The sequence below is a fragment of the Staurois parvus genome, unplaced genomic scaffold, assembly GCF_062004578.1.
Source record: "Staurois parvus isolate SC_StPar_1 unplaced genomic scaffold, SC_StPar_1.0 ptg000909l, whole genome shotgun sequence".
Taxonomy (NCBI): domain Eukaryota; kingdom Metazoa; phylum Chordata; class Amphibia; order Anura; family Ranidae; genus Staurois; species Staurois parvus.
In genome coordinates, this window is record NW_028318705.1 from 212,751 (window position 1) to 228,940 (window position 16,190).

Genomic DNA, 16,190 nt, shown 5'->3' on the forward strand with positions numbered 1-16,190 from the left:
TTTTCATGATCTGCTGGGTAACTTCTGTTTATGCTCTCTACAGCCTTATTATTTTTGTTGAAGTTTAATTTTTGAGTTATGTGTTTCTCATCACTCTAATAGTTTATTGCATTATAAGGTGAGTCGGCAGGATTTGTATGGTGGACAATATTGTATGTCTATACCAGGGGTGGACTGACACCTCATGGGGCCCCTGGGCAGTAGGGGATCATGGGGCCCCTGTGTCCTTGCCCAAACTCAAAAAAGCCTATGAAAAAGGTACCAGGGGCATCTCATGGGGCCCCCTACTGACCCCGGGCCCTCGGGCAGTGCCCGAATTTCCAAATGGTCAGTCCACCCCTGGTCTATACTCTACTACTCTGTATGGCATTTGCTCTGTGTCTGTCCTAGGCGTTGGTTTTATGTTTGTTGGTGTCCAACATTAGCAGCTACACTAGTGGCCAAAATTATGGATACACCTTACACTTTTACAAACTTTTGCAGTTTAAAGTACTTTTTATATAAAAATCTCTAAAAAAAAAAGTCATAGCACAAGTAAAATTTAATATAGTAAATGAATGCCTTAACCTCCCTGGCGGTATGATTATTTCATATTTTTGGTGCTGAAAGCGGTACCATTTTTTTGCATGGAAATATGTAGTTTTTTTTATTGTAGGCTGTAATTTTTAGGAATAACTCACTGAAATCTGTCTGAACAAGATTCTAAATCATACATTTAATTCAATAATATAATCAAACCAAAAACACTGAAATTTGAAATATAGCGCCAAGTTTGCACATCGCTGAGCAAAGTCGCAAAATCGTTTTCAGTGTCTGATGAGGAATTTCCCCCACGAATCATTATCACTCAATTCTGCAAGTGGTTCTGATTTACTATCGCTGTTCTCTAGCCGGTCTAAAACCGCTTTTGACCTAAAGGGACGCTTTTTGGACGCCATGGACGTTTCTCAGTTTCCAGGCAGAAAGAACAGTAAAAATGCAGGCAGGGCGCCGGACAAAGCACTCGGGACAAAATGTATGTGAAATGGGTTGAAACAGCAATGTTTTATTATGTAGAATCGTTTTGAAAAAAATGAAATTTTTTTAAAATTTTCAAATTTCCTGCCGCCGGCGCCCGTACGTCCCAACGTCACAGGGACCGGAACACAGGAGCCGGATGCCGGCATCAGACAGAGGAGATGGCCGGGGACGCTGCAGGGGACACATCGCGGGAGCCAAGGACAAAGTAAGTGCTGCAGGGACTCCCTATGCAGCGCTGCATGGTAAGCCCGAGTGTAGCTCGGGGTTACCGCTTTTGGTATAGACATTTTACCCCGAGCTACACTCGGGAATACCGTTAGGGAGGTTGACAAAAAAATCTTTAAATAAGTTCAATTTTGGCTGGAAATGTACCATATGATGCCAGGAATTGATTATTACATGGTCTCGAGCAAGAATCCAAGCAACAAGCGAGGACTCATTGAGGCTCGCTTGTTGCTTGGATTCTTGCTCGAGACCATGCGTTTCAATCTTGACCACAGATTTTTGATGGGATTCAAGTCAGGGCTATTTCCAGGGAACAAAAAAGGGGGGGAAATAGCCACCTAGCATGACACTTAAATATGTGTCATATAAATATCTCCGTCTCACTAATAATTAGTGTGGATTTATAAACCCGATATATTTAACATAAAAAATAGCAGTATGACAAGTGCAATACTGCTCACACAAAGTGGTTATTAGAAAATCCAAGCGGAGTAATATAATTAGTAATTACAAAAAAGTTTTATTCGATCACATGGATGATAAGGAGGTTAGACAAAGACATGGTAAACAGGTCATTATAAAATCACTAAGTTAAAAACATTCGGTGTCTCCAGATCTAATAGTTATTCGGCAATCAGGAATCCACACAAGGCAATGAAGTTCCTAACTACTTGATCAAAAGAATTTTCATATTTTCCATACGATATCTGCATAAGGAGATCATTCTTCAAAAAAATATTTTTGGTAACCACCACAATGGATAGAATGACTTCCTAAAGATGGAAAAACCAGAAAAGAAAGGATCATAGTAGAGGGAACAAAAAATAGGATATATGCACTAACCCTATGCAATAACAAAGTAACCCCATATCAGGTATACTTCAAGTGAGGAGGAATCCCCTTGATCTTCTGTATGGTAATATTCAGAGATTTTTACCCTTATTTAGTTCCATTCAGGTTTGCTTGCTGTTTGATATTTATGTCTCATATTTACACACTTTTAGAATCACTTTCTACTGTGGAGACATTTCCATCTGGGGTGGTTACCCAGGAAGGCCATATATCCATCCTTCAATGATGGTCAAGCCTATGAGAAGGCAATGGAATAACATATATACCTGATATGGGGTAAACTTTGGTTCCAGGACCTCTTTGATGTATGGCCAGGGGGCAGACTGACCATTCAAGCACTCAGGCACTGCCCGAGGGCCAGGGGTCAGTAGGGGGCCCCATGAGATGCCCTTGGTACCTTTTTATAGGCTTTTTTGGGTGTGTTTTGAGTGTGGGCAAGGACACAGGGGCCCCATGATCCCCAATTGCCCGGCGGCCCCATGAGTAGTCAGTCCGCCCTGTGTATGGCTCTGCATTAATAATGCCATCAATAACCTGCATTCACCCAACACCGTACCAAGGCATGTAGCTCCATATCAGGACGCTTTGAGGGTTTTTCATTGTTGCTGTCATGCACTCAGGAAGACATTCTTCGCCTGACCACCTTCACACGTATCGAACACCATTGCTTCCGAAAATAGAAATTTGTGTTTCATCACTCCAAATAATTTTTTTCCGATCTTCTGTTGCCCAATTTTGATGTTCCTTGGCCCATTCGACTCTTTCTTTGTTGGCAGTTCAAAAAAACAAGGGAGTAAGTAAAGATATCAACCAAAACTGACAAATTCAGAAGGTGTCTCCACAATTTTGGCCACCAGTGTATATCGGACCCCAAACCAAGCTATAGTTTTGGTATAGATGAATGGAATCCTTGCCAATTTGTTTACAAACCAAACGAAGCCACCGGGAACTTTATTTTACTGGCTGTTTGAACACACATTTTCCCTGTACGTAAATGTCTGTTTTGCTGTTTTAAGATATATACACAGATGTGCCACTTCACAGGCCAGGGCATCAATCAGGAATGTTATTTAACCTCTTGCCTACCGGCAGGGGCGTCCCTAGGGTTGGTGTCACCCGGTGCGATAACACTTGGTGACACCCCCTCTTGATGATCCCCGCAGAATGGATCGGATCTGCGGATTGAGCATAATGGTCCGATCCTTTATGCTCCCCAATCCGCAGATCCGATCCATCCTGCGGGGATCGTCGGCATGCAACCTATACGGGGTGACACCAGACCCGCTCCACGAAAAGGTAAGTTGTAAAGAAAGCCGACGATCCCCGCAGGATGGATCGGATCCATCCTGTGGGGATCGTCGGCTTGCTCTACAACTTACCTTTTCATGGGGCAGGTCTGGCGTCACCCCATGCGGTAAGGGTCACCCGGTGCAGTGCGCACACCCAGAACCTGTCTCGGGACGCCACTGCCTACCGGGCACATACACCCCTTTCCTGCGCAGGCCAATTTTCAGATTTCAGCGCTGTCGCATTTTGAATGACAATTGCATAGTCATGCAACATTGTACCCATATGAAATTTTTTTCACAAAAATAGAGATTTGTTTTGGTGCTATTTACTTGCCACTGGGTGTTTTATGTTTTGTGCTATAAACAAAAAAAGAGCAAAAAAATCTGAAAAAAAAAAGTTTTTCTTTGTTTCTATTATAAAATTTTGCAAACAGATAATTTTTCTCCTTCACTGATGTGTGTTGATGAGGCAGCACCGATGGGCACTGATAGGCGGCACACTGATAGGCAACACTGATAGGCAACACGGACAGGCGGCACACTGATAGGCAACACTGATAGACGGCACACTGATAGGCAACACTGATAGGCAACACTGATAGCCGAAACACTGATAGGCAACACTGATGGGCGGCACACTGATGGGCGGCACACTGATAGGCGGCACACTGATAGGCAACACTGATAGGTGGCACACCGATAGGCAACACTGATAGGCAACACTGATAGGTGGCACACCGATAGGCAACACTGATAGGCGGCACACTGATAGGAAACACTGATAGCCGGCACACTGATAGGCAACAATACTCTACCTCTGAAGAAGTGCGTGCGCACGAAACGCTTCAGATGGAGCCCAGGATGCCATTGACACTACGCCGCCGGTGCCACGTGGAGGCCCGGCAGCCATCTTTAATCTTAAAGGGTCAGTCATTTGATTAAACCTGGCACCATTGTGAGTTTTTCCTGAACACTCCTGTTTTTCTTGAATAAAATCATTTTCATCAACCTACTACACTATGGGTTCTTTCCTGTGTCTTCTGCGATGAGCCTTTTCAGCTTCTGCAGACCCAGATTGATCCCTGCACCAGCCTTTGAGAGGAGGAATTTTCCACTTCACACACTTCTGTAAGGATTTCTGTGACCTGCTGGACCTCCATTTCGCCACACAAGGGCGCTTCATCTCTACTATCTTCAGCTCCTGCCCATTATCAGACCAGAAAAGAGAGGGGAATCTCCATGATATCATATACACATGCGTATTATTATTACGTTTCTGGTTAGTGCGCATTTCTAACTTTTGCACTGGGAATCAACGAGCACCATTACTGGACTGTGATTTATTTATTGATTTATTTATTCATTTGCTTTGGTTTCATTTATTATTTATATCTGCCCGCAATATAGTAACATCACACAGCGCTGCATTTTCTTTATATATATATTTTTGGGACTTTTATGTGTTTTCCTTGAATGTTCAGCTGCTGACCATTGGAGCGCTCACTGTATTTTTTATACTCTCAAACACTGATAGGTGGCACACTGATAGGCAACACTAATAGGTGGCACCAGGGGCGGACTGACCATTTGGAAACTCGGGCGCTGCCCGAGGGCTGGGGTCAGTATGGGGCCTCATGAGATGCCCCTGATACCTTTTTCATAGGCTTTTTTGAGTTTGGCCAAGGACACAGGAGCCCCATGATCCCCTATTGCCTGGGAGCCCCATGAGTTGTCAGTCCGCCCCTGGGTGGCACTGATGTGTTGGCACTGATGAGGTGGCACTGATGATGCTAATTTTTTACTGGAAAAAAGTCATAAATATTTTTTTTTTTAAATTGTCGGTCTTTTTTTGTTTATAGTGCAAAAGAATAAAAAACGCATAGGGGGGAAAAAAAGGAAATACATTTCATTTATGTACAGCGTTGCATGACCGCGCAATTGTCAGTTAAAGTAACGCAGCGCCATATTGCAAAGAAAATCCTGGTCAGGAATGGGGGGGGGGGTAAATCCTCTGCAACCAAATCAGGCGTTTCACCCCGAATCGTCCACTAGATGGCGATGTCATCCCTTGACAATCTATTGTTCTGTGTAGCCAGAAGGTGTGAGCTCCTCTCTGTAGGAAATCTGACCACCACTGGGAAGGTCATCAGCACCTCCAGGTCACAGGTCACATCCCTCGGCAAACAAAAGTATTTCTTTTCAAGACAGGCAGAGAAAATAACGCCTGCTTTATCTGACTGATAAATTAATCTTTTAAGTCACCAAAATGCGATCATATTAAATAGTAGTCGGGTCGTTGGTTCGAATCCCAACCACGGCACCTCCTGCCTGGAGTTTGCATGTTCTCCCTGTGCCTGCGTGGGTTTCCTCCGGGTACTCCGGTTTCCTCCCACGCTCCAAAGACATGCTGGTAGATTAATTGTCTCCAGTCTAAATTGTCCCTAGTATGTGTATGTATGAATGTGAGTTAAGGAGCTTAGATTGTACACCCCTTGAGGGTTAGGGACTGATGTGAATGTAGAATAAATATGTAAAGCGCTGTGTAAATTGACGGCGCTATATAAGTACCTGAAATAAATAAATTCTCAGAGTTGCTGCATAGTCGTCCAGGTGGTGGAAATATTATCAGCGCTATTGACAAGCAAGGAAAATGTGCTAAAAAAATCAAATCCTTGCTTATGCTAGCCAACACCGCATTTCTTGGCTGGAGTACTACTTTAAAGCTCACTCTGGCACCCCTGACCCCCACCCCCCTCACAGGCCCATACACTATACAGCATGTGCTTCAATATGATATATATTAAAGGCGTCAAGGCTTTTCCTCTTTAGGGGACAGAGCAGGGTAGATAAAAATCGATGATTTTTTACTTTTTTTATTTAAAAATTGGATTTTTTTATATTTTTATCACATCTATTTTAATAAAATTCTTTTGGAGTAAAAATATATCTAAATATAGTTTTCTATTTAAGATACATTAATAATTTCGTTTATTCAGCATGAAATGGAGCTTAGTTATGTAGCATGAGGCTGGATATTCTGCAATATTGACATTTTTGGTAAACTCCTTCAATGAATCCAAGCTCTGCAAGCGGAGAGAACATGCACTGCATTGATGCATTCACACAATTTACAGTAACCATGAGAAAAAACTTGAAATAAAAGAATTTGAGTCGTTCTCCAGCTATGTGTGATGAACCTAAAATCGGTTCTGATATCGCTGGTTTACTAACCTGACAGCTTATTATTCTAAAAAGGAAACCTTCATTTGGTTTACAAATCTTAAATATTCTAACTTTAGAATTTACATTTTTACCAGGCCATGTCTAAGTTTTTTTTCATTTTTTTTTTACTGTACTTATTAGCTTCCCACACATTATAGTATCCATGTGCAATATAATGTCATAATGAGTCAGATTCCTTACATTTAAAGAGCACCTGTCATTTTTAGATCCATCATGGCAGCGCCTGTTAGCGGGCATCCACTCACCTGCTGCCGCCACGTCCCTCACCTTGTTGTGTCACTGCCGCATCACCAGCAGTCCCATTAAAGTGAATGGGACTGTCGGTGAGTCAACAGCGGGTCAGAGGAGGAGGTGACAGCTTCTCTTTGAAAAGTATGATTTAAATCAAGCCTTTTCACTAGTGATTTAAATCAAATCCACCCTGGAACAGAGCCATGACATCTATTCATGTATCATACATGCTAAACAGGGCTTTTTTTCAGAGAATAGGTGCAGGTAACCCCCCCTCCCCTTCCAAGTCACCCCTTGTCTCTGCCCCCTACTCACTCCCAAACAGTGTCCTTGGTTTCTCCTACCTACCTCCCAGTACCACCCCTTATAGGGAATACAGAACCAAGTAATCCAAGTGGTGAGTAATTTGCATAGAACTTGTTAATGATAACAAGAAAAGTAGTAATATAGATCCCCTTCAGTCAGCAACAATAGACTCCCCCAGTAACAATAGATCCCCTTCAGTCAACAACCATAGACTCCCTCCCGTAACAATAGATCCCCAAGTAACAACGATCATAAGTATCCAGAGGACATGAAGCTATGATCATAAATATCCGGAGGATACGAAGCTACAATCATAAATATCCAGAGGATACAAAGCTACGATCAAAAGTACACGGAGGATACGAAGCTACGATCATAAGTATCCAGAGGATACGAAGCTACGATTATAAGTATCCAGAGGATACGAAGCTACGATTATAAGTATTCGGAGGATACGAAGCTACGATCATAAGTATCCGGAGGATACGAAGCTACGATCATAAGTATCCGGAGGATACAAAGCTACGATCATAAGTATCCGGAGGATACAAAGCTACGATCATAAATATCCGGAGGATACGAAGCTACGATCATAAATATCCGGAGGATACGAAGATACGATCATAAGTATCCGGAGGATACGAAGCTACGATCATAAGTATCCAGAGGATACAAAGCTACGATCATAAATATCCGGAGGATACGAAGATACGATCATAAATATCCGGAGGATACGAATCTACGATCATAAATATCCGGAGGATACGAATCTACGATCATAAATATCCGGAGGATACGAATCTACGATCATAAGTATCTGGAGGATACGAAGCTACGATCATAAATATCCAGAGGATACGAAGCTACGATCATAAATATCCGGAGGATACGAATCTACGATCATAAATATCCGGAGGATACGAATCTACGATCATAAATATCCGGAGGATACGAATCTACGATCATAAATATCCGGAGGATACGAATCTACGATCATAAATATCCGGAGGATACGAATCTACGATCATAAGTATCTGGAGGATACGAAGCTACGATCATAAATATCCAGAGGATACAAAGCTAAGATCATAAGTATCCGAGGGTACGAAGCTACAATCATAAATATCCGGAGGATACGAAGCTATGATCATAAGTATCTGGAGGATACAAAGATACGATCATAAGTATCCGGAGGATACGAAGATAGAATTATAAGTATCCAGAGGATACGAAGATACGATCATAAGTTATATGTAAAGCATTGTGTAAATTGATGGCGCTATATAAGTACCTGAAATAAATAAATAAAAATAAAAAATAAATTATCCAGTCAATCGAAATACAATCGATCACGAACCAAATCAGCTTATTGCTGCTGATCAATTCAAAACAAGAAAATAATTTCCCATTCTGGCCAATCAACTCAGTTTAATCAATGCTAAATGAATCAGTCAGAAGGGAAGATACGGCTTTTCGAACATTTTCTGATTTGATGGTTTTGATCGAATCCCACAGCGATCACAAAAAAAACTGCCTTGTGTATGCTAATATTACAGGCTGGTGAAAAAAAAGGTATAAAATTCTTAAAAAAAGAATAAAAAGAAAAAAAAAAAAAAGAAAACGAGAACCCCACCTCTAAGAACTGATTAGTGGAAAAATATGACATTTTTGGATCTGGGTCTATAGTCACAATAAAACCTCGCACATCGGAGACATTTCAAGGAACAAGTTGACTTTTGGCATTCTGTTGTGAGAGTGGAGGAAGGGGAATGAATGGGGCTGATCTGTCTGCACGAAGAATACTTCATTCCCCACCTCCTCCCCCCAGCCTGGGCTATCCCACAATTATTAGACTGCTGCAGAGGAGCTGCCAGAACACGAACTGCAGACAGGGACTCACTCGGCTGTCCTTTCACCCAGCACATGAAGATGCTTCATTTTCTACAGTGCAAGATTGCTGGTGGCTTGGAATCGCCTCTCTGACAACCCTGAGTGGATTTGAATGCCTGGCTCTGCCCCATCCATTAACACATTTCCAGAAGATAAAGAAATCTTTGCACTTTGGGTGGATTTGTACAGTTAGTACTGCCCTATCCATCACCAAATTTCCAGAGGAAAAAGAAAAATTTGTGGCTTGGGTAGATTTATACTTTTGGTTCTACCTGATCCATCACTGGGTTTCCAGAAGAAGAAGACAACTTTGTGGTGAGTTTGTGTGGATTTGTATGTTTGGTTCTGCTTCGTCCATCACCAAATTTTTGGAAGAAAAAAGAACGTTTTACGGTTTGGGTGGATGTGTACGCCTGTTTCTGCTTTGTCCATCAACAAATTTCCAGAGGAAAAAAGAAAACTTCACGGTTTGGGTGGATTTGTACACTTGGTTCTGCCCCATCCATCACCGAATTTGCAGAAGAAAAAAAACATTTTGTGGTTTTGGTGGATTTGTGCACCTGGTCCTGCCCTGTCCATCACCAGACTTTCTGACGAAAAAGAAAAAGTTGTGGTTTGGGTGGATTTGCACCCCTTGGTTCTGCCCCATCTTCACCAGATTTCCAGAAGAAAAAGAAAACTTTGTGGTTTGGGTGGATTCGTACACTTGGTTCTGCCCCATCGATCACCAAATTTCCAGAAGAAAAAGAAAACTGTGGATTGGGTGGATTTGTGCATCTGGTCCTGCCCTGTCCATCAACAAATTTGCTGACGAAAAAGAGAAATTTGTGGTTTGGGTGGATTTGTACACTTGGTTCTGTCCCATCAATCACCAGATTTCCAGAAGAAAAAGAAAACTTTGTGGTTTGGGTGGATTTGTACATCTGGTCCTGCCCTGTCCATCACCAGATTTTCTGAAGAAAAGAAAAATTTGTGGTTTTGGTGGATTTGTATGCTTGGTTCTGCCCCATCCATCACCAAATTTCCAGAAGAAAAATAAAACATTATGGTTTGGTTGGATTTGTACGCTTGGCCCTGCCCTGTCCAACACTGGATTTTCTGAAGAAAAATAAAACATTATGGTTTGGTTGGATTTGTACGCTTGGCCCTGCCCTGTCCATCACCAGATTTTCTGAAGAAAAGAAAAATTTGTGGTTTGGGTAGATTTGATCGCCTGGTCCTGCCCTGTCCGTCACCAGATTTTCTGAAGAAAAGAAAAATTTGTGGTTTGGGTGGATTTGTACGCTTGGTTCTGCCCCATCCATCACCAAATTTCCAGAAGAAAAATAAAACTTTATGGTTTGGTTGGATTTGTACGCTTGGCCCTGCCCTGTCCATCACCAGATATTCTGAAGAAAAAAAAATTTGTGGTTTGGGTTGATTTGTACACTTCGTTCTGCCCTGTCCATTACCAAATTTCCAGAAGAAAAAGAAGTCTTTGCGGTTTGGGTTGATTTGTACACCTTGGTTCTGCCCCGTCCATCACCAAATTTCTAGAAGAAAATGAAAACTTTGTGGCTTGGGAAGATTTCTACGCCTGGCCCTGCCCTGTCCATCACCAGATTTGCTGACGAAAAATAAAAATTTGTGGTTTGAGTGAATTTGTACTCTTGGTTTTGCCCCGTCCATCACCAGATTTCCTGAAGAAAATAAATATTTGTGGTTTGGGTGGATTTGTACGCTTGGTTCTACCCCGTCCATTACCAAATTTCCAGAAGAGAAAGAAAACTTTTCGGGGTGGGAGAATTTGTATGAAAAAGTTTCACTTTGGTTGGATTTGAGCTCTGGATTCTGCCCCTTTCATCACTGAATTTCCAGAAGATAAAGAATACTTTACGGTTTGCATGGATTTGTACACTTGATTCTGCCCTGTCCTTCACCAGATTTCCAGAAGAAAAAGAAGACTTTGCAGTTTAGGTGGATTTGTATGCTTGATTGTGCCCCGTCCGCCATTGAATTTCCAGGAATAAAATAAAACGTGGCTGTGACTGTACACTTGGTTCTGCCCCGGTCACTAAAAGTCATGGCTACCTGCTGGTGGAGGATGCAGATCTATGGCTGTGGTCTTCGGAATGGACAGTGGGTCTTGTTTCTGTGGTTGGGACTCGTACAGATTGCCTCAGCAGACATGTACAGCTCCATGTCGAATATCCAGGGGGCTTTGAAGACAGAGAAGGTATTAATAGAGCACCTGGGGACTTACCTGCAGGAGGAGACCTACCGGCTTAATGACCTTCGCAGGTAAGGTGATACTAAACTTCGCCATAAATATTCTTCTTTATCTTGTAAAGCTGACGATACACCAGTAGAATCCACTGGAAATTCTGTTCACTGTTAACTCTTTCCTGTGAAGGCCGGAAGTTCGGGGAAGCAGCACTGAGAGAGCAGAAGCCAGCAGCATAGAAAGCTGTAAACTGAAAGTGCTGGGTTAAGCAACTAATAATTTAGTGGGGAATGTGTATGTTATTGTGCTCTGCGTGTTAGGCTACAAAACACGGGACGGTTTAGGACCACTTTAAGGCGAGATGGCGTGTTGTAATGTTTCTGAACAGTGAGCCAAGAGCTTGCAATCGATGGTGCAGACTGTACTGGAAGTAGTTTTATTCTGATAGGACGGACTCGTGGTATCACCAGGAACTGGAACGGCGAGAATTCATGTGTCAGAGCTGAGAGTCCGGTGCCAAGAACAGGAAAATGAATGTTCTGTCTGGGTCACAAGTGTCAGTTCCCAGTCTGCTCAACAGAAGGTATTCTTTTTTGTATATTCAAAAAAGGAGAAATCGCTCATTGACCCCCTCCGTATCCCCCTCCCTATCCCTCTCCATATCCCTCTCCATATCCCTCTCCGTATCCCCCTCCCTATCCCTCTCTGTATCCCTCTCCATATCCCTCTCCGTATCCCCCTCCCTATCCCTCTCCGTATCCCTCTCCATATCCCCCTCCATATCCCTCTTTATATCCCTCTCCGTATCCCCCTCCGTATCTCCCTCCCTATCCCCCTCCCTATCCCTCTTTATATCCCCCTCCATATCCCTCTTTATATCCCTCTCCGTATCCCTCTCCATATCCCTCTCCGTGTCTCCCTCCCTATCCCCCTCCCTATCCCTCTTTATATCCCTCTCCATATCCCCCTCCGTATCCCTCTCCGTTATCCCTCTCCGTATCCCCCTCCGTATCCCCCTCCGTATCCCTCTCCGTATCCCCCTCTGTATCCCCCTCCGTATCCCCCTCCGTATCCCCCTCCGTATCCCTCTCCGTATCCCCCTCTGTATCCGCCTCCGTATCCCTCTCCGTATCCCCCTCCGTATCCCCCTCCGTATCCCCCTCCGTATCCCCCTCCGTATCCCTCTCCGTATCCCCCTCCGTATCCTTCTCCGTATCCCCCTCCGTATCCTTCTCCGTATCCCCCTCCGTATCCCTCTCCGTTATCCCTCTCCGTATCCCCCTCCGTATCCCCCTCCGTATCCCTCTCCGTATCCCCCTCCGTATCCCCCTCCGTATCCCTCTCCGTATCCCCCTCTGTATCCCCCTCCGTATCCCTCTCCGTATCCCTCTCCGTATCCCCCTCCGTATCCCCCTCCGTATCCCCCTCCGTATCCCTCTCCGTATCCCCCCCATATTCCTCTCCGTATCCCCCTCCGTATCCCTCTTTATATTCCTCTCCGTACCCTCTCCCCAACCCTCACTTCACCCTAATCCATAGACATGATTGGATGAGAGGGACATGATTGGATGAGAGGGACATGGTTGGATGAGAGGGACATGGTTGGATGAGAGGGACATGATTGGATGAGAGGGACATGGTTGGATGAGAGGGACATGATTGGATGAGAGGGACATGGTTGGATGAGAGGGACATGATTGGATGAGAGGGACATGATTGGATGAGAGGGACATGGGCCCTTTTATTATCCTGGATAATGAGGTCATTTCAAGGATCTCTGGTTCTGAGTGAAGCCCCTCCCACCTTGTATGTTATGGACGATCCAACAGTAAGAATTGGCTGCCATAATGACTGGTTCTGGTGCACCAGGGAGTTGTGGGGGTTCCCATCCACCTTTGTGTGTCCCATCTCCTCCTGTTACATTCTGTATAATATAAAATAATTAATCCAGCAGGGATAGCACAGCCAGTATACAGGGATGGTGGGAACCCCTCATAATAGGCACAGCAGGTGTACAGACGCAGGAAATCAGCACAAGGATGGTGGGAACCCCTCATAATAGGCACAGCAGGTGTATAGACCCGGGAACTCAGTACAAGGATGGTGGGAACTCCTCATAATGAGCACAGCAGGTGTACGGACCCGGGAACTCAGCACAGGGATGGTGGGAACTCTTCATAATGAGCACAGCAGGTGTACAGACCTGGGAACTCAGCACAGGGATGGTGGGAACCCCTCATAATGGGCACAGCAGGTGTACAGACCCGGGAACTCAGCACAGGGATGGTGGGAACCCCTCATAATGGGCATAGCAGGTGTACAGACTGGGAACTCAGCACAAGGATGGTGGGAACCCCTCATAATGGGCACACGAGATGTACAGACCCAGGAACTCAGCACATGAATAGTGGGAACCCCTCATAATGGGCACAGCAGGTGTACAGACCTAGGAACTCAACACAGGGATGGTGGGAACTCCTCATAATGGGCACAGCAGGTGTACAGACCTAGGAACTCAACACAGGGATGGTGGGAACTCCTCATAATGGGCACAGAAGGTACAGACCTGGGAACTCAGCACAGGGATGGTGGGAATCTCTCAGCTACATATTAATAAATTAGCGAACTCAATCACTAAAATGAACATGCTGATGTGATTTCAAAGGTCATTTTCAATATTTGAAGCTTTTATTAAAACAATCCGTGCCATGAAGGCCCTTCTTGTTATATGGTGACAACACCCTGTCTCAGGTGTGCTCCTGTGATGTCACCCCTCATTGGCTCTCTGGTAGAGAATACAGGAGGCTCTGCCAATACACATTGCACAGGCATGTTCCACCATTGTCACCACAAGAAAGCCCCCTTGGGATAGGCCATGCACAGAGATGCAGCAAAGGATGAAAAAAGGGAAAACGGTATAAATAATGTCATTCATTTAGGGTTTACATCTAGTAGATATCAGAACAGAATTTCTCATTTTCATCCACAGTGAGTATGATCAATGACACACCAGCTTCATATATCTCTCATTAGAATTCCACAAGTTGGTGTCTGGTCCTGCATTGTAAAATATACCAATACCTGGAGGGCTCCTAAGGGCCCCGGGGTCAGGAGATTTGTACTGGGTCCCAGTGAGTGGTCTCTGTACATGAATAGAATATTCGGGGAGTTCTGTATAGGATGGCCGGTGCTCAGAGGCTCCCAGCGGATGGCACACGGCTAGTTTAGTAGATGTTGGCAATTACCGAGGATGAAGGATACACAAACACTTCATTTACAGAGCGATGCAGAGCAGACCCAACCATGGAGGGGTCTACAGGACCAGAGAAAGGACCCCTTTGTCTATACACCAGCACACAGAACGGTTCATGATGAACATTTATGTCCTGCATCTGTAATGTGTTACATAGACACCACCGAGAAGGCAAGAAGGGAGACATAGAGATAGATAGATAGATAGATAGATAGATAGATAGATAGATAGATAATAGATAGATAGATAGATAGATAGATAGATAGATAGAGAGATAGATAGAGAGATAGATACAGTTGTGTTCAAAATAATAGCAGTGTGTTGAAAAAAGTGAATAAGGCTGAAAATCCTTCTAATAGCTTTTATTTCCATCCACACAAATGCATTGGGAACACGACACATTCTATTCCAAATCAAAACATGAAGAAAAATACATCAAATTTGTGTTGTTCCTCTAAAACAGTGGTTCTCAACCTTTCTAATGCCGCGACCCCTTAATACAGTTCCTCATGTTGTGGTGACCCCCAACCATAAAATTATTTTCGTTGCTACTTCATAACTGTAATTCTGCAGTGGGAGGACTAGTGCCCCATCATTGGTGTCAGTGGGAGGAATAGTGCCCCATCATTGGTATCAGTGGGAGGAATAGTGTCCCATCATTGGTATTAGTTGGAGGAATAGTGCCCCATCATTGGTATTAGTGGGGGGAATAGTGCCCCATCATTGGTGTCAGTGGGAGGAATAGTGCCCCATCATTGGTATCAGTGGGAGGAATAGTGCCCCATCATTGGTATCAGTGGGAGGAATAGTGCCCCATCATTGGTATCAGTGGGAGGAATAGTGCACCATCATTGGTATCAGTGGGAGGAATAGTGCCCCATCATTGGTATCAGTGGGAGGAATAGTGTCCCATCATTGGTATCAGTGGGGGGAATAGTGCCCCATCATTGGTATCAGTGGGAGGAATAGTGCCCCATCATTGGCATTAGTTGGAGGAATAGTGCCCCATCATTGGTATTAGTGGGGGGAATAGTGCCCCATCATTGGTATTAGTGGGGGGAATAGTGCCCCATCATCGGTATCAGTGGGGGAATAGTGCCCCATCATTGGTATCAGTGGAAGGAATAGTGTCCCATCATTGGTATCAGTGGGAGGAATAGTGCTCCATCATTGGTATCAGTGGGAGGAATAGTGCCCCATCATTGGTATTAATGGGAGGAATAGCGCCCCATCATTGGTGTCAGTGGGAGGAATAGTGCCCCATCATTGGTATCAGTGGGAGGAATAGTGTCCCATCATTGGTATCAGTGGGAGGAATAGTGCCCCATCATTGGTATCAGTGGGAGGAATAGTGCTCCATCATTGGTATCAGTGGGAGGAATAGTGCCCCATCATTGGTATCAGTGGGAGGAATAGTGCCCCATCATTGGTATTAATGGGAGGAATAGCGCCCCATCATTGGTGTCAGTGGGAGGAATAGTGCCCCATCATTGGTATCAGTGGGAGGAATAGTGTCCCATCATTGGTATCAGTGGGGGGAATAGTGCCCCATCATTGGTATCAGTGGGAGGAATAGTGCCCCATCATTGGTATCAGTGGGAGGAATAGTGCCCCATCATTAGTGTCAGTGGGAGGAATAGTGCTCCATCATTGGTGTCAGTGAGAGGAATAGTGCCCC

General features: G+C 44.2%; 1 protein-coding gene across 1 annotated transcript in view; it reads left to right on the forward strand.

The window, feature by feature from the left end:
- Positions 1-9,044: 9,044 nt before the first annotated feature.
- P4HA3 (prolyl 4-hydroxylase subunit alpha 3) overlaps positions 9,045-16,190 on the forward strand; it is a 110,485-nt gene continuing 103,339 nt past the window's right edge. Inside the window, exon 1 of the mRNA XM_089656477.1 lies at positions 9,045-11,336. Within this exon, the coding sequence (XP_089512603.1) occupies positions 11,119-11,336 (218 nt within the window). The 5' untranslated portion in view covers positions 9,045-11,118. The remainder of the gene's footprint in view (positions 11,337-16,190) is intronic.